General features: G+C 51.0%; 1 protein-coding gene and 1 long non-coding RNA gene across 2 annotated transcripts; one reads left to right on the top strand and one right to left on the bottom strand.

Moving 5' to 3' along the window:
• The first annotated feature begins 426 nt into the window (after positions 1-426).
• On the top strand, positions 427-1,947 carry LOC144247039 (uncharacterized). Its single transcript, XR_013340733.1, has 2 exons — positions 427-601; positions 801-1,947. It is a non-coding gene; the product is annotated as an uncharacterized LOC144247039 (long non-coding RNA).
• Positions 1,948-7,936: 5,989 nt separating this feature from the next.
• On the bottom strand, positions 7,937-14,291 carry GINS3 (GINS complex subunit 3). Its single transcript, XM_021541072.3, has 3 exons — positions 14,089-14,291; positions 13,234-13,467; positions 7,937-10,801 (listed from the first exon to the last, which is right to left on the bottom strand). Exons 1-3 carry the CDS (start codon positions 14,260-14,262, stop codon positions 10,571-10,573), a joined length of 639 nt encoding a protein of 212 aa, XP_021396747.1. The 5' UTR covers positions 14,263-14,291; the 3' UTR covers positions 7,937-10,570.
• Between the last annotated feature and the right edge of the window lie 1,928 nt (positions 14,292-16,219).

The following is a 16,219-nucleotide window of genomic DNA, read 5'->3' as shown; positions in this document are numbered from 1 at the left end:
GACCTAAGGGTCCTCTGGGGCATGGGAATGTAGGTTGCCCTGAACATAGGATGGTCCCAATCAAGGTTGCCAGGTGGTTTCAGGATAAGAAGGGCCTGTCCAATGAAGGTCCCCACAGCAGGACCACAATGGTCTGTGAGGGAATGGAGATTGTGACAGTCAAGAAGGATCACCCAGGAGTGGAGGCTGTGACTGGGGTCATGATGAACCCACGAACACTGATGCTGGAGGTGTAGGGTGGCAGCTGTGTTTGGGGCAGAGCAGGAGGTTGTAAATCACTTGAATTCTCCTGAATTGGGACAATTGGGACATTGAGGACAGAGGGCCTTGGCTTGCCCCAGAGCAAGGGCTGAATCCTGCTTGTCTCCACACCTGACAAGGTCATGCTGGCAGTGTTCCTTCCTCTGTACTTGTCTGATATCACTTTAACTGATTTTTTTTCTCACAGCTAGGGATGTAACAGCCTCCACTCCCATGCTGCCTGAGGCAACTGCACAGGACATACCATCCAAAACTGGCTCTTATCAAACCATGGGGAGCTCCTGAGGACCCCATCACCTCCTCTCAACAGGCTTGGTTCCTCAGCACTGGGCTGAATCAGGTATCTCAGAGCTCAGCCTCATTGCCCCTCAGCCAGCCACAGTGGCCAACAGACCCCTCTGCTTCAGGGCGCCTTTGCCTGCTGGGCCATGGGGTGCCTTGAGAGAAGCCACAGGCAGTCATCCTACAAATAGCTGCTGAGGGGCTGGAGAAATGTCTGCTCATACTGACATTCATCCCTGGTACATCAATTTTAACAGCTTGTCCCAGGCTTTTTGGATGGCAACCAGATTTCAGCTGATTTCAGCCTCTCCCGCTGAGTCACCACGAGTTCTGCATCCAGGCTGCATTCGCCTTCTCACCTCAAAGAGCGAAAAGCCCATGATGTCAGGGAGCTCAGGGACTCTTAAATCCCTCAAGTAGGAGCCAGTCCCTCACCTAGCACTTCAATGGGATCAAATCTTCCCTGCCTTCAGCGCTGCTTTTCCCCCTCTTCTGTGGGTCCAGCAGCCAAGAGGTTTTCTCTGAACTTGGTCAGGGACGAGACAGTGTTGGTTCTGATCTTCCTAATATTGCACACATTTAAACCTCCTCCTCCTCTCCCTTCAGTTGCCAGGGGTTTCTATGGGAATAAATTCTTTTTCATGCTTGGGATTTATCTTCTCCTCAGCAGTCACACCTTCAAGCAGAGAGAGAGTGGGCCAGAACTGCTGAACCCACAGATGCCATTGGTGGCAAGAGGGAGATGGCAGGACCAGAGGTCCTGGGACCTTTCATTTTCCTTCCCTCTGGAAGAAACCTGGAAAGATTTCATTAAAAAGGCAGAGACCATAAAACTCCAATAAAAATGCTCCAGCATGACCCCACAAAACGTTCCTGTTGTGATGGTGCAATCTCAGCCTGGCAGAGGTGAGCTGGGACCCCTAAACCTGTTGCAGGTAGCTCTGAACCCCTTGGCCACCCTTCCCACAGTGGCACCCAACACTGGCAGTGGACCCCTCCTGTGGTGGGCAGCTGGTGGTGGACAGAGCACACAGCTGCCATCAGCAGAGAGAGATGTAGAGGTGACCAGCAGGGAAGCAGAGCCCTGAATCCAAGCCCTGAGGCAGGGCAGGGTTTGACACACGTCCACAGCTCCAGGCTGCATCCTGTGCTGCACACACAGGGCTGATTTGGGAGCAGGAGGAGAAGCAGCCTGGGGCTGATGTGCTGGCTGCCCAGGCTGGCTGTGCAGGGGAGCAGCAGGATCAATGTGCCTGTATCGAAGGGCTTCATGGGGATTAGATACCACCCTGAGGCACAGGCAGTCCAGTGACGATGTGCAGAGGAGTCACAGCTAAATTTAGCCTCATTTGTGCGTGAGTGTGATGTTTTTATTCTTGCCCTTAAATATAAACATTGTTTGAAGCCAGTGGCTGCTGGTTCTGCTTTGCTAGCTCTGGATCTTGGATGGATTGTTTCAGTCAAGCTATTCAAAAGAGGGAGAAATGCGAATAAGCAGTTGGTGAGACATATCCCAAAGACCTATTTTCAAAAATGCTCAGGAACCATTTCCCAGAATCCAGCAGTGCACACAAAGCAGTGAGTGTGACGTTGGTGGCTGTGGGGATGTGCTGGTGCTGAGGGAGAGGTGTCTCCCAGGTAAAGCTGCTCCATGGGCATGGGATCACATGCTGGAGCTTTGACCATAATGAGGGTTATCTTGGGTGTGAGGCAGCAGCACTGGAGTGGCAGCAGCTGTTGGTGATGGGTCCCATCCTGCATCCCACCTTGGCTGGACATCCCACCCCTAGGGCAGGCACAATCTGCCCCAGCCTTACATCCCCAGGGCAGCAAAAGGTCCACACCTTGCTGGCTCCAAAATAATCCAAACCAGAATGGCAGCAGGGCAATTAAATCTTGGGTGCCCCAAAAGAGACACCTCAAACCTTGCCCAGAGGTCCCAGATTGGTGCCAGGAGGGGTTGGTGTCCCCAGAAGTGCTGGGCTTCATGCAGAACAAGGCAAGGCTGCACTGTGGCACTGCCTGTGCGTGAGCTCAGGGCTGTGGGCAGAGACAGAGACAGGGACAGGCAGGAGCCAGCCCTGCTGCTCCACATCCTGACACCACACATTCCACTGAAGCTGCCTGGGAAGGTAAAATCCTGCAGGGAGCTCTGTATCCTCTCCATGCAACACAGCCCCTGAGGCCAGGACGGGAGCAGAGGCTCTGTGACCCAGCCCAGGGCAGAGCTGTGCTGTGCCCTGTGTGCCCCACAAAGCATGTGCTGGGGCTGGCGAGCTGCCCGTCCCCCCCGGCTGCCTCCTGCCCTCCAAACACAGGGCTACCAGTAATTTTCCATCCTGGCTGTGAGCTCTGCCCTAACGAGATGTTCTCCTCTGTCCCTCTAGCAGGGCTGGGCCCCATTCAAGTTTCTCTGTTCATTCAGACCCTGAGTCCACCCCCTCCGTTTTGCTGCTCAAGCTGCCCGCCAGTTCTGCAGGGTGGCTGCTCCTCCAAGCCCCGTTCCTCACAGTGCTCACAGCCCCTCTGCCTCAGGGCAATGGGAAGATTTTGTCCAAAAGCCAGGGGGGAAAAAAAATTTAAAAAAAAGATCAGCAACCAGCCAAGAAAAATTCCCATGGCTCAGCTGCACTGGGGCCAGGAACAAGGCAGCCCTGGGGACTTTGCCCTCAGCCATTTCCAAAGCTGCCTCTGCACAGGCACCTCTGCCTGGAATTGAAGGTCTGGTCCATCAGCTGCACTGGTTGGTCAAGCACATCAGAGTAAAGCTGATTTCCAGAGGAAGGTACCTGGCCCTGGAGCACTGTGCCTGCAGCAGTGCACTCCCCTCAGCTCCTCCTTGCAATGAAGCTGCTCAACTCTGACCTCAGTTTAGGCATTCACTTTGTGGGCCTGGAGAGCCACCCAGTGCCAGGAGACACTTTCCAGAGGGAGGATTCTGTGCCCATCTCTCCAGAGCAGGCCCCTTCATCCCTTCCTGCCTCCCCCCAGCCACAGGAGCCAGCAGCACTGCTCAGGCCCACTTTGCTGCTTCTGCCATAGCCTCTTTTCGGAATCAAGCCAAGTTTTAAATAAATACCTGTCAGCAGAGCCAAGCCGGGTGCTCAGAATGATGGCATGTGTGTTTAGCAGGTTGATAGGCGTGAGACAGAGCACAGACAGCAGGGGCTCTCTCCTCAGAGGCCAGAAACTGGCACATTCTCAAAGGCAGCATTAATCAGCATTTTCAACTGCACAGCACCTGTCACAACACAGCAAAGTTGCCCACTCTTACCTTCCCTCAGAGGATGGAATAATGCCATTTCCAAGGGCTGACCTCTCTAGCTGCAAGCTGCTGTGATGCTTTAGGGGGAGGGTGATGGATTTGGAGCACTGAATTTCTGTTCTCAGTTTCCACAGTTTCCCAGTCCCCACCAGCTGCAGCCACCTGCAGTCCCTCCTCCTTGATGGTCAAGAAAGCCTTCACAGGAGCAGCCCAACACCCAACTCCCCTTGCCTTGCACCCCACCAGTTCTGCCCCTGACCTTCTCCTTGGCCCTCAGCTGATCAATACCTCTAGCTCTGATCCATCAATCCTAACGATTTCATCCCACTTCTCACTAATGCACTCTCTTGTTATGCTGCACTGGGGCCATGGACCCAGCAGATGCTGGGAGAGAGGCAAGAAGAGGGCTGCCCAAAGGTGTGTCACTGCTGTCTCAGGACAGCACATTGACTCTTTGAAACACCAACCTCTCTCACTTCCTGAGGCAGGTCTTCATCTCTTGCTACTACAGCTCTTGGCTCACTGGACAACCACAAACCTTCCTCTCTCAGCTCTTCAGCTCCCTGCACACTCATCCTCTCCTTCCCTTTTTAGCCCTGTCCCTTGTAGAAACCTAAGACAAAATCAAGATGACGTCCCAAAACTGGTTTGGGGAGAGTTGGACACCAGGTGCTGCCCTGGCTTGTGCATCTTCCCACCTCAGGGGCTTTAAATCCAATCTTTGTATCACCTAGCCCTGGAAAGAGTGCTTTGTACCAGTGGGTGCCAGATGCCTCCCCAGACCCTCTTCTCCTGGAGTCTCCACGTGCTCCTGAGTCAGGGTGTTGCACAGCCCGGGGTTAAATGTCCCCTGAAGCTGCTGGCTGTGTGACCGTGCTGCTGCTTTACAGCTGATCCTGGCAGGGCTCCTGGAGCCCCATCCCCCGTGCTGGGGTTCACCAAACAAGGGGCTCTGGCCCATTCTGGCACTGACCTTCCCTTTGAATCCAGTCACACGCACCCCATCAATAACGAAGTGCAAGATAACAAAATGAGCTGTCACAGCCAATTAACATGCTGGGCTTAATCGGCTTGTGGACTTTCAGGGTGGAGGTGAGGGGCTGGCTCCAGGCTGGAAGGGCCAGAGGGAGGCAGGGTGAGGCGTTCCATGGATTGCAGCCACCCCTCTCTGCCGGCTCCCCGGGCCCAGAGCCAGGAGGGGTGGCCAGGGCAGTGCTTCCCGACAGCTGTGCCATCATCTCAGGGGTGTGTGGGCACCGCAGCCCCGGGCAGGGCAGCAGACAGGGACAGGCAGCCCCAGGTGACTGGTGTCAGACACTCCACACAGGGCTTTAGCCCCCAGGCAGACCCACTTGCTAGGACAGCGGCCAGCACAAATGCCAAACCCAAAAGGCTTCCTCCACTTAAAGCCAGAAGGGATCTCAATGGCTGTCGCTGAGCACCTCTCAATTAATTAGCATCCTGCTGATTCTACAATTGAGGCGATTGCTAAGGAGATTAAATCGGTCTCTGCCATAAAGCAGATGCTGTTCCTAAGGCCTGATTTGCAGTGATTTTCTTTTCCTAGAGCCTTTTTCCTGCCCTGTTGACTCAGCTGAACCCCAGGGTGCTGGGTGCAGCCAGGACAGAGCAGAGCTCCAGAGATGAGGGTGGGCCCACTCAGTTAAATGTCACTGCATGCCCGGGGAGGGCTCCCTTGGAGGATGCTGTGGGAATCCAGAGCAGTGCTGGGTGAACTGAGCCTGGCCACCCAGGGAGGCGGTGATCTGTTCACCCCATTCCGCCTGTGTCAGCAGGGACAGACTCAGCCAGGCAGCCAGAGCTGCATGTGTGCACCTGAGAGCCCAAACTGAAAGGAAAAATAACAACTCAGCCTCCAGGCAGAGCTCAGTAAATCCACCACGACTGCAATAAGCCCTGCTGATTTGGTGCAAACTTGGAGTAACCCCAAATGCAAGGGGCAGTAGTACATGAGTACAGAGTACAGCCCTGCCCAGGAGGGCTCCACTCCATCTGCACTCCCTGGTCTCCATCAGCACAGCTGAGGAGAGGGAGGACTTTTCTCTGGAAGCCTTTGCAAAGGGTGTGACTCCCACAGTTGGTTTTTACTGCTGCCCAGGGCCCATGCGAGGCTTGTTTCCTCACCCCAGCAGAGAAATGGCCATTCAGCCACCCATGGACACAGAGGACCTAGGAAAGAGGCTGCAGGATGTCAACTAAATAGCCAAAAACCTGCAAATCTTGTATTTGTGAGGTGAAGGCAAGAAACTCATCTGAAATCCTTGCTGTGATGAGAGCCTGTCTGCAAAGATACACCCACCTTGCCCAGGATAGTCCCACAGCAGGAGAAATAAGCACATGTGAGGGCTGCTTTGCTTGTACTCTGATTACTGCATCTGCTTCACTGCTTCCTCCCATGTGCATCGCTGCCAAGTCCCACAGCCACCTCCTCACTCCACTTTTGCTCTAATGCCCGAGGAAAAAAAGCACCACACTACATTCTAAGCATTTGTCAGCTTCCTGGTCTGAAGTCAGGGGGAAAATTGTCTTTTATATTCAGCAAGGGTTTGTCACAATCCTCCTCTGCTTTCCCTGGGGAGAACCCATGGCCCTGAAGGGACCAACAGACAGCTAGAGACAAGCCCCCTCCTACCCGCCACACAAGCTGAGAGTCCAGGTTTCAACCTCCATTTGATTTCTGCCACCTTTTTTTTTTTTTTTTTTTTATCACAGCATCACAACAGAAATGGAACACCATTGTGACCCTCAGGAGGTATCTCCTTAGCACTGCCCATTTCCAGACACAGAAATCCAAGGAGGGAAAGTTTGGGACTGTCTTTAAGCTCATCTGCAGGCAAAGTGGGATTCCTTATTCCCTGTCCTTCTATGTCCCTCACACCCCAAACCCTGCTCAGCCCATCTGCTGCCTGTGCTTTGCCTCAAGCCACCAGCAGCAAAGTGGCTTTTTTTCCTTTAACAGAGGAGACTTCTGCCTTGCACAGTCCAGCTGGGAATCCCAAAGAAAGTGCATTTTCCCCAAGGTGAGGGAAAGCACTGCAAAGAGCTGCAGCTGTAAACCCTCACAAAGGCTAATGAAAGGCAATGGACCAGTGTGCCCTGCCAGTCCTGATAGAAAGGATACTGAGGCTGCTGGCACTGCCTGGCAGCCTGCCATGAGGAATAACTCTTCAAAAATAGAAGCAAGCTAATCTGAGGAACCTGCTGGTATTGTCAATGACATTAATGAAGTGTTTGGAAAACCAAAACAAATGCCTTGGCTTTTTGGGGCTGTGCCCCTTGTAATTTTCCACACCAGCTGAGGAGTGCTCTGGCAAACAGCACGGTGCTCTTGGTGCTCTCCTGCTCCCCAGAGCAGAGCAAGGACTCTGCTCTGGGGGCTTCCAGCAAGCCTGGCCCCTGTGCAGCAGAGCCTGGCCAGCCCTCAGGGAAGAGGCTCCCCAGAGTAATTTCCACTGGGAAACAAAGCCATCAAACAGACTCAGTGTGCCATGGGGAGGTGGAAGCTCACTGTCTCCTCTTCCTTCTTATTTTCATGCCTTGTCTCAAGCCCTCTCTTTCACCACCGTGGTCAGGACCTGTGGGATGGCAAATTTCTCCCTGGCAGAAGGGTTTTGAATTCCACAGCTTTCTCATCACTTCCCTCCTGCAGCAGCAGTCAGTAATCCTTCATTTTCATTGCCAACCATGAGATCCACTCCTCGTGTATGCTCTAATCTAGGACAAGGTAATGCAACCTACCAAACCCAGTTTTGAATTAAAATTTTGAACAAAGCTTTTGTTTTAGCTGGTTACCCAAAAAAAGAGTAGAAAATCACTGGTTGAAGATCAGAACAGCTTGTGCTCCTAACTCAGCCAGGTGCCACTGTGTCTCTCATTAAAATAATACTTGGTGTTACAGTATGTCAGTTCCCAGAACACTTCTTGTTGCTGCTCATCCTGGTTGGTGCTCAAAGTTTGCCTATTTTTTCACTTGATTACAATGAAAGTATTTGTGGCAATACAATAAAATGTGTCTATGGACTGATCTGTCATAAACATCAGCAGTCCTTAAATTTAAAAGCCAAAGGACATGGGAGAAATAAAAGTCCTTTTCAGACACTTCCCAGATAGTTCTGTAATGAAGATTTATTGTACCATTCTGAAAACACACAAGTTCAAACTCCTCTAACTTAAAGCTTGCTGCAGTGCTATGGAAAAGGACAGTTGTGTTCACAAGAAGTAAAGACCACTCTTGTACTTCTGGATGGGAAAAAACTAAGCAATACTGTAATTTAAAATTACAGGATCAGATTTTTTCAGGGTCTTAAACTCAGGGTTACTAGAAGTGGCATTGTCTTCTTACAAAAAACCTGTGACATTGAAGACTACTTCAGGGATTTATTTTTCTCCCTACTCTGAAGGCTGTTGCACAAAATGTTGGCAAGTGAGCAACCTTCTGTTTGAATTTTGCATCCAGCAGTAGAGAAGAAAAATGTTCTTACAAATGCAGGAAAATTAGCTTGGATCATCAACAAAACCAGTCCAGAAATTGATGAAACTCACGATTTTGGTTATAAACCAGCTACATCCCAAAGCCAACATCTCAGTAAAATAATATTTACAACTGAAAGATGCTTCTTGCCACAGATGGACTTCAACTTGCTCCCCTTGCAGCACTGATCACAGCTCTGCCACGGTACACGAAGTGTTTCCACAGTGCCTGGAGCAGCAGGATCTGGATAGAGACAGCCAATTCCCACCTCCCACCACCACTACAACAAAGCTGAGGTAACATGGAGTCATCTCTACCCATTTTATGTTCCTAAAAATGCAATTCATTAAAGGGATAGCTTACTAATTGGCTGGCAGAGTCTCTGCCACAACCTGTACAAGCTGCCAGACCCCACCTGGGCTAAGTCAGATAGGAACTATTTCTACACTGGTACAACTGCACAAGTTAGCTCCTGACCACATTACTTGTAAGAGAAGAGGGATTATCTATCATGGCCACACTTTTGCAGAGACCTGGACTTTCCCACTTGATTTCTCTTCTGCAGCACAATTAACAACAGACTTTTCACGTTACGAGCATTCCCTTACAAAACATTTATTCAGGATAAAAATCCAGAAATGGACAACTGCCAAATGTGTAAGCCATTATGTGCCATTAAGTCATTAAGCTCAGCAGCACTTCATCCTGCACATACTTCAAATAGTTTGACAGGCAATCTTCCAGCTAGTCTCCTGTGGCAGGACAGCTGCTGGCCCTGTGCAGCTGAGGGGGAGGCCCTGTGATGGCTGTGAAGGCACAACACTGTCCCCTCTCACCACCTCCACAGGCTGAGCTTCAACAGCTCTGCCCAAGGAATGGCCCTTGATGCTCGAGGTCTTCTTTGAAGCATCCAATATCCAGGTGCATCTGCAAGTCCAGTGCAGCTCCCCTGAGACCTGGATCTTGCTGTCACCTCCCAGGGAGGTGAAAGAAACCTCCCACAGAGGGAAGTGGAAGTGCTCAGCAGCACCAGGATCCAGCTCCTCTGCTTAGGTTCTCTTTCTCCAGAGGCACAGAAGCACCTGTAAGGTGGCTAATACTGCTCCCAAAGGACAACCATCCTGATGACTGCAGGAACTAAGCCCTACAGAGATAACCATGTCTTCTGTCTCCAGTCCAATGGGACTTGAGATGATACAGGTTTAAGGGCATCCACATGGGATGATAATCACTGTGCTGTTTAGCAAGTCCCAAATCCAGTCACTCCTACTGGGAAGGATGACATTTACCAGGATCATATTCCTAGATTCATTTGGATGGAGCAGAAGGAAGGAAACTCAGTTTATTTGCTATGTCTCTTCTACTAAGCAAATTTAGAAATTAGATGAATTTCTCATGGGAGGAACAAATATCTCAAAGGCTGATAATGGGACAGTTTCCATTGAAGTTTCTGCTTTTGATCTGGTCCAGACTTTACTCTTTGCTGCCTTCTGCTTCCTCCTCTGTAGAACACCCATCACAGAGACAGCCAATTCCCACATCCAGCACAAAAGCCACAGGCATCAAACAAGAACACTCTTTACTGCACAGCACCAAGGTCACAAGGGCCAAAAAGGGAGAGAGAGGACAAGGCAGCACGAGACCTGTGCAGCCACTTGCTGTGTGGGTTTGAGGAGGTATTTCTCTCCAGGGCACTGGTACTGTGTACAGGAGTCAGCAAAGAAAAACATTCCTGCCTCACAAAGAGCACATGTTCCACCTCAGTGGATAAGAAATTAAAAAAAAAATAATGCTGTATCAGTTTTTTTCCAAATCACTGGGGCTCTCTAAAGAACAGGGAACCTGGAAACGGCTGTTCATAGAATCAACAGCTGTTTCCAGGAGGTTGGGATGGGAAGGACAAGATGAAATACACAAATTACATTTCTGTCCAGATCTGGTATTGTAAATATCAATTTGGAGCAATAATTACTATTTATTACCCTTTTAGAAAATCCTCTCATAGCCTTTCAGCCACCTAGCAAACACTTTAGCTGCAACTCCTCAGGAGTGCTATGAGTAAGCTGTAAGGCTGTTCAGTGGTGTGATCTAGTTTTTGTACCCTTGCCCTCTACCTTTAAAATTTTCATTAGTTTTATCCAAAGCTGTTACAGAGAAGAATTCCCATTAACGGACAGGGAGTCTGTCCTTCCCTAAATTGATTGATTTTTCTCTTCTGCGAAGGGCTGTAAATCTGTATCCCCCACTACAACTTCACGTTCTTCATACATTTAACCATCCACTTCTGTGAGCTTTCTTTTCCCATAGTTCTGCACCAGACTGGAAGCTGTGATTTGAGAAGCCTGTCCCTTTTCCCAGCACTGGAAGTCATTCAGCCCTTTCTGGCCCACTTGAAAGAGAGCCCGTTCCAGCTCGTCCAGCCGAGCCACCAGCGCAGACGTGTCCTCGTTGTAGGCGTTCTGAGAGGAGTCCATGATGCGGCGGAAACGGGCAATGAACGTCTGGGGGGAACAAACAGAGTCACTGGCAGGCAACACAGAGCCACCCCAGCTCAGACCTGGTGGCTTGAGCTCTCAAAATTAAAAATCCAAAGTTTTAGGCTGCTGTTCACAACAAGCCAAGGGTCTGCAACCAGCACAGCACTTGTTAAGCTTAGCTACAAAGACAAAACCACTCCCTGCTTGAGCTGGGACATCAAATACCTGATGGGAAGCAAACACAGAATTGGATTTTGGCTGCTCCCTGACAACAGTCTTGAGGAGACCACAGGATACAACACAATTATGATCTATTCTGTCTCACTTCTCAAGCAATCATTGCTTTAGAGCAGGGGGAATTAATTTCAATCCACAGCAGCTGCTGCAGGAACGTACAAGCTGCAAGTTGTCACTGTCCTGCAAGTTAAGCCAAACTGCTGCTGAAAAGCATTCAGTATGCTAGAAAAACACTTAACCATTAAAAATGTGAAAACCCAAACCAATCTGCAAGTTATAAATAGCATTTTGAAAAGCTAAGCAACAAGACATATTTAAGGCGTTTTATTTTCCTCTCTATCTTTGCTTTTGGGAACTGGAAAAAAAAGGGGTCAAAACTCTTTGAAAACTGAGCTTCAGAAGTTGATTTTACAATCACCAGAACTTATAGGATAAGGTAATAGGTTAAATAAAGGACAAATAAAGCACAACTCCCCTCTTGTTTGCTTTTAAAAAGAGAAATCAAACCTGTAATACTTTCATTTTTCTGTCAATAAGTAATGAATTTTACTATGGCTTTTTTCTTTAAGATGTCCATTAGGAGAAAAAGACAAAAAGAGGCATGGGCACCCCCTCAATGCACAAAGCACATGCTCAGTGGATAGCTCCAAGAAAGCAGCAGTACTTTAATGCCTCTCTGCATCAGCCTTAATGTAAAGCACAGAGAAAGAAAAAAAAATTGCAATAAAAATCATCCCAGCCCACTTAGAGACCTGGCTGAAGAGATCGCAGAGCTGTTAGTGGTTATGTTTAAAAGCTCAAGAAGACTGAAGTCTGGAAATAGACAAAGATGACATCTATCTTTTAAAAGAGAAAGGGGAGATGGAGAGGGAGAAGGGAAGAGCCATGGAATTATAAATCCATCAGCATCAATTCCTGGAAGCATACTGGAACAAAGAAGCAACAGAGAAACTTCTGCAAGACAATAAAAGAATTACAGCCATCGTGGACTTGCCAAGAACAAACTCCCAGTGCCCAGCCTGCTTTCCTGCTAGGGCAGGATGCCAGGCCTTGCACAGGCAGGAAGAGCAGCAGAGGGGTATCTGTCATGGGGCATTGTTGGAAGATGCAGCCAGAGCAGCCAAAGATGGTCAGGAGAGACAGCCATCATCCACAGCTCCTGTCAGCAGGGAGGAACACACTGAGTGGAGTTCCACTGGGGTCTCTGTGGAACCAACTACTGTTTGAGATGTTAATTAATGAGCTTACTAAAGGAATAGAAGCTGTGCTTATTAAATCAGCAAGCTACATGCAGGAGAAGGGATGACTACAGGCATGTCAGGGAGCAGACCTCTTTAATTCATAACAATCCTGACTAATTAGAAAGATGGTGGGAAAACAAGAGGATGTCATTCACCCAGGACTAACAGAAGGTTTTACATTAAGGCAGAAATAGTGTAGAGTCAGGAAATTATTTGTTCACAGATGCACCCTGTACCACATCACTGTGGACTGCAAACCAAACACAGATCCATGTGACTGCATCGTGACAAACCAGATGCTGCACCAAGATGAGCCAAGAGCATCACAGCCACACAAAACTCACAAAGTAATCCTTTTGTTTGCATCAGCACAAGTCCTGAGACTGCACTGCTGTTCAGGACATGGCGTGGTGGATGCAGATCCACTGGAGAGGCACCAGCAGTGCACAATGAGGGCAGTCAGAGGTTAGGGAGCATGACACATTGAGAAACATCAAATGAACTGGGACTGCTGCAGGAAGGAAGAGAATAATTTGTCCTCAGCATTTGCTTTGTATGAGACAAACAGAACAGAGCTTGTGAAGGAGCTTTGGTTCAAACACTGGAGCAAAGCTCCTAAGGTGAGGCTGGCAAGGTACTGAAAGAGATTGCCCAGAGCGGTGTGAGGTCTCAGTGTTAGAGAGATTTAAAGACAGGTATAATTAAATAATCCTACATCTCCTCTAGTCCTGTTTTACAGGATTTTATGAAATACCATATTCACAGTGTGGAAACACCAAGCTAAAATTACACTTCTGAATGCACACTGGAGGCTTCCAGCACCAGCCTGTGCAGCTGCCAAGAGGGACATCCATATTCAATCCAGAAGTAATTTGGATTAAACCAGGATATTTCTCCTGAAGACTGCTAAGCAGGTGGGAACAAAATGAAGATAGAAAAATGCAAATCTAAGTTTCAGGACCTGATTCAGATACTTGCCTGCAGGATAGTCTGAGCTATCTCAGGATTCTCTGGATTCTCAAAATTCAGGAGCTGTGAGCCAAATCCGTAGTAGTAGGGCCCCATTTTATGCAGATCAACCACATTGGCATCAGCACTGAACACCGTCCTCCAGGCTTCCTTGTAAATCTTTGGCAGTTCCACAGAGATGATTCTCCTTTTGCTGTCGTGCAGCCCTTTAGCAAGCCACAGGGGGATTTCCAGCTTTGATCCCTGGAGGAACGAGAGAAGCCAAAAGTGATCCTTGACATGGAAGTACACCTGAAGCAACCCCAAAGACTTAGAGTGCATGTCTAGAGGAAATTCTCTTTATTAATGAAGATCCAGCATTATAAAAAGTCACTTTTGTTTTCAGAACAGTTCTTTGTGACTGTAGCATAAACCAGACACCCTTTAGAGGCCTTATTACCACAACACTCAGAAAGTGGACTTTTTATTGATGCTCTATGGTTTAAGAATTGTCAGCTGATGAAACAGCAAGAGAAAAAGAAGGGGGAAAAAAAACAAACAGGCAAAGAGTATATAATAAAAGCAAAAATAACTTTAGGGAAAGTAGCGAAGAGCATCACTCAGTGACCAGGATGAGAGGGCGGCCGGGCCTGGGAGGCGCAACAGGAGATGGAGGCGAGGGAGGGGCCCCGGGGCAGAGCCCCCCGCGCCCGTCCCCTCCCGAGAGCGACAGGCCCGTGTCCCCTGTCCCCTGTCCCGTGTCCCGTGTCCCGTGTCCCTGTCCCCCGTCCCGTGTCCCCTGTCCCGTGTCCCCTGTCCCGTGTCCCTGTCCCCCGTCCCGTGTCCCCTGTCCCTGTCCCCCGTCCCATGTCCCCTCCCCGTTACCTCCGGGACGGACTCGGCGCTGCCGCCGCCCTGCCCCATCAGCACGGCCAGGCGCGGCAGCGCGCTCTCGGCGCGGCCCGGCAGCTTCTCCTGCGACATCAGGATATCGTCCAGCGAGAGGAAATTCTCCTCCATGCCCAGCCCCGGGCCCACGGGGAAATACGCCTCGGACATGGCCGGGCCGCGGCTCCCGCCAGCCCGTGAGGCACCGCCCGCCGCGGCACCGCGCATGCGCCGGGCCCGCCGCGCCCGGCCCCGCTGAGCGGGGAGCGGGATCGGGAATGGGAGCGGGATGGGGAATGGGAGCGGGATCGGGGAGCGGGATCGGGAATGGGAGCGGGAGCGGGAGCGGGGAATGGGATCGGGATGGGGCTCGGGATCGGGAATGGGAGCGGGATCGGGAATGGGAGCGGGATGGGGAGCGGGATGGGGAGCGGGATGGGGAATGGGAGCGGGATCGGGAATGGGAGCGGGATCGGGAATGGGAGCGGGATGGGGATGGGGAGCGGGGAGCGGGAGCGGGGATAGGGATCGGTATGGGGCTCGGGATCGGGAATGGGAGCGGGATCGGGAATGGGAGCGGGATCGGGAATGGGAGCGGGATCGGGAATGGGAGCGGGGAACGGGATCGGGGAGCGGGAATGGGAGCGGGATCGGGATGGGGAGCGGGAGCGGGGATAGGGATCGGGATGGGGATCTGGATCGGGATGCGGATGGGGCTCGAGATCGGGAATGGGAGCGGGATCGGGATAGGGATGGGGATCGGGATCGGGGAGCGGGATGGGGATGGGGATGGGGATCGGGATAGGATCGGGAATGGGGTCGGGTATCGGGATGAGGATAGGGAATGGGAGCGGGGTCGAGGATCGGAAATGGGAGCGGGGATCGGGACTGGGAGTGGGATCAGGATCGGGAATAGGAGCGGGGTCGGGAATCGGGATCAGGATCGGGAATGGGAGCGGGGTCGGGGATCGGGACTGGGAGCGGGGTCGGGAATGGGAGCGGGGATCGGGAATGGGAGCGGGGTCGGGACTGCGAGCGGGGTCGGGAATGGGAGCGGGGTCGGGACTGGGAGCGGGGTCGGGACTGGGAGCGGGGTCGGGACTGGGAGCGGGATGGGTGATCGGAAGCGGGATGGGGATGGGCGCCGGCATCGGCGCCGGGGCTCCACTCCGGTGCCGCCCGTCCCCCCGCAGCCCGAGGCGCGTTAGCGGTTCCCGGAGCCGTGTCGGGACAGGACAGGGGCATGGACCCACACCGGGATTGGGTTTTGCGGGGAATTCCTCGCTGTGAGGCACTGGCACAGCCCGCCCAGAGCAGCTGTGGATGCTCCATCCCTGCCGCTGTCCGAGGCCGGGTCGGACGGGGTTTGGAGCAGCCGGGGCCAGCGGGAGGTGTCCCTGGTGTCCCTGCCAGGGATTCCCTGTCCCCCTGCCCCAGCGCAGGGCCTGCCCCTCAAGCGCTGTTCCAAAGGCGGGGATGTGTCCCCGGGGCTCCAGCACTCCATCCGCACCCTGCAGGGCCTGTGGAAAGCCAGGGCAGCGCTGGTTGGGGCTGGTTGTGCCCGTGCTGTGCTGAGCGGGCAGCGCAAACCAACTGTGCATACCTTGGCTTTCAAGGGGAGGCTACAGCCCAGAGTAATTTATTTTAGTGCTGTAATACAAAGAATCAAGTCATGTTTTGATGGCAGAATCAAATACCCTGTGCTAAATTCTGGGTTTGGTTGTGTGAGGATAAAAGAAGTGGTTATCCCCCATTTTGATGGGTATTTTTCTTCATTTTAGAACCTGACCTTGTGCTTTTTTTGCTCATCATTTTGTTGTTTAGAAAGTAGTTCATTTTTCATCAGATTAAAATTTTTATGCTATTCCTTGAGCTGTATATGCTGAAAACTACTTTTTCTATAGACAGTGGTCTATAAAATAACGTTTAAATAATCTAGTAAATATTTCAGTCTTTGTTCTGTTGAGGAAGGAAAATAAACAATTGAGCACTGTTGCAACGCCTGACAATTTCCCTGAGAAATAATCATGGAGTTATTTATAGAGGGTTTGATGACTTTTTTAATGACATTTTCAGTCCATGACTAAGGCGTAGCCCAATGCACCTTTAATCATCTGTTAATTCCTAC

This window comes from Lonchura striata, chromosome 13 (genome assembly GCF_046129695.1).
Source record: "Lonchura striata isolate bLonStr1 chromosome 13, bLonStr1.mat, whole genome shotgun sequence".
NCBI lineage: Eukaryota > Metazoa > Chordata > Aves > Passeriformes > Estrildidae > Lonchura > Lonchura striata.
Note: the sequence above shows the minus strand (reverse complement) of the source record. Positions and strands in the feature narration are given on the sequence as shown.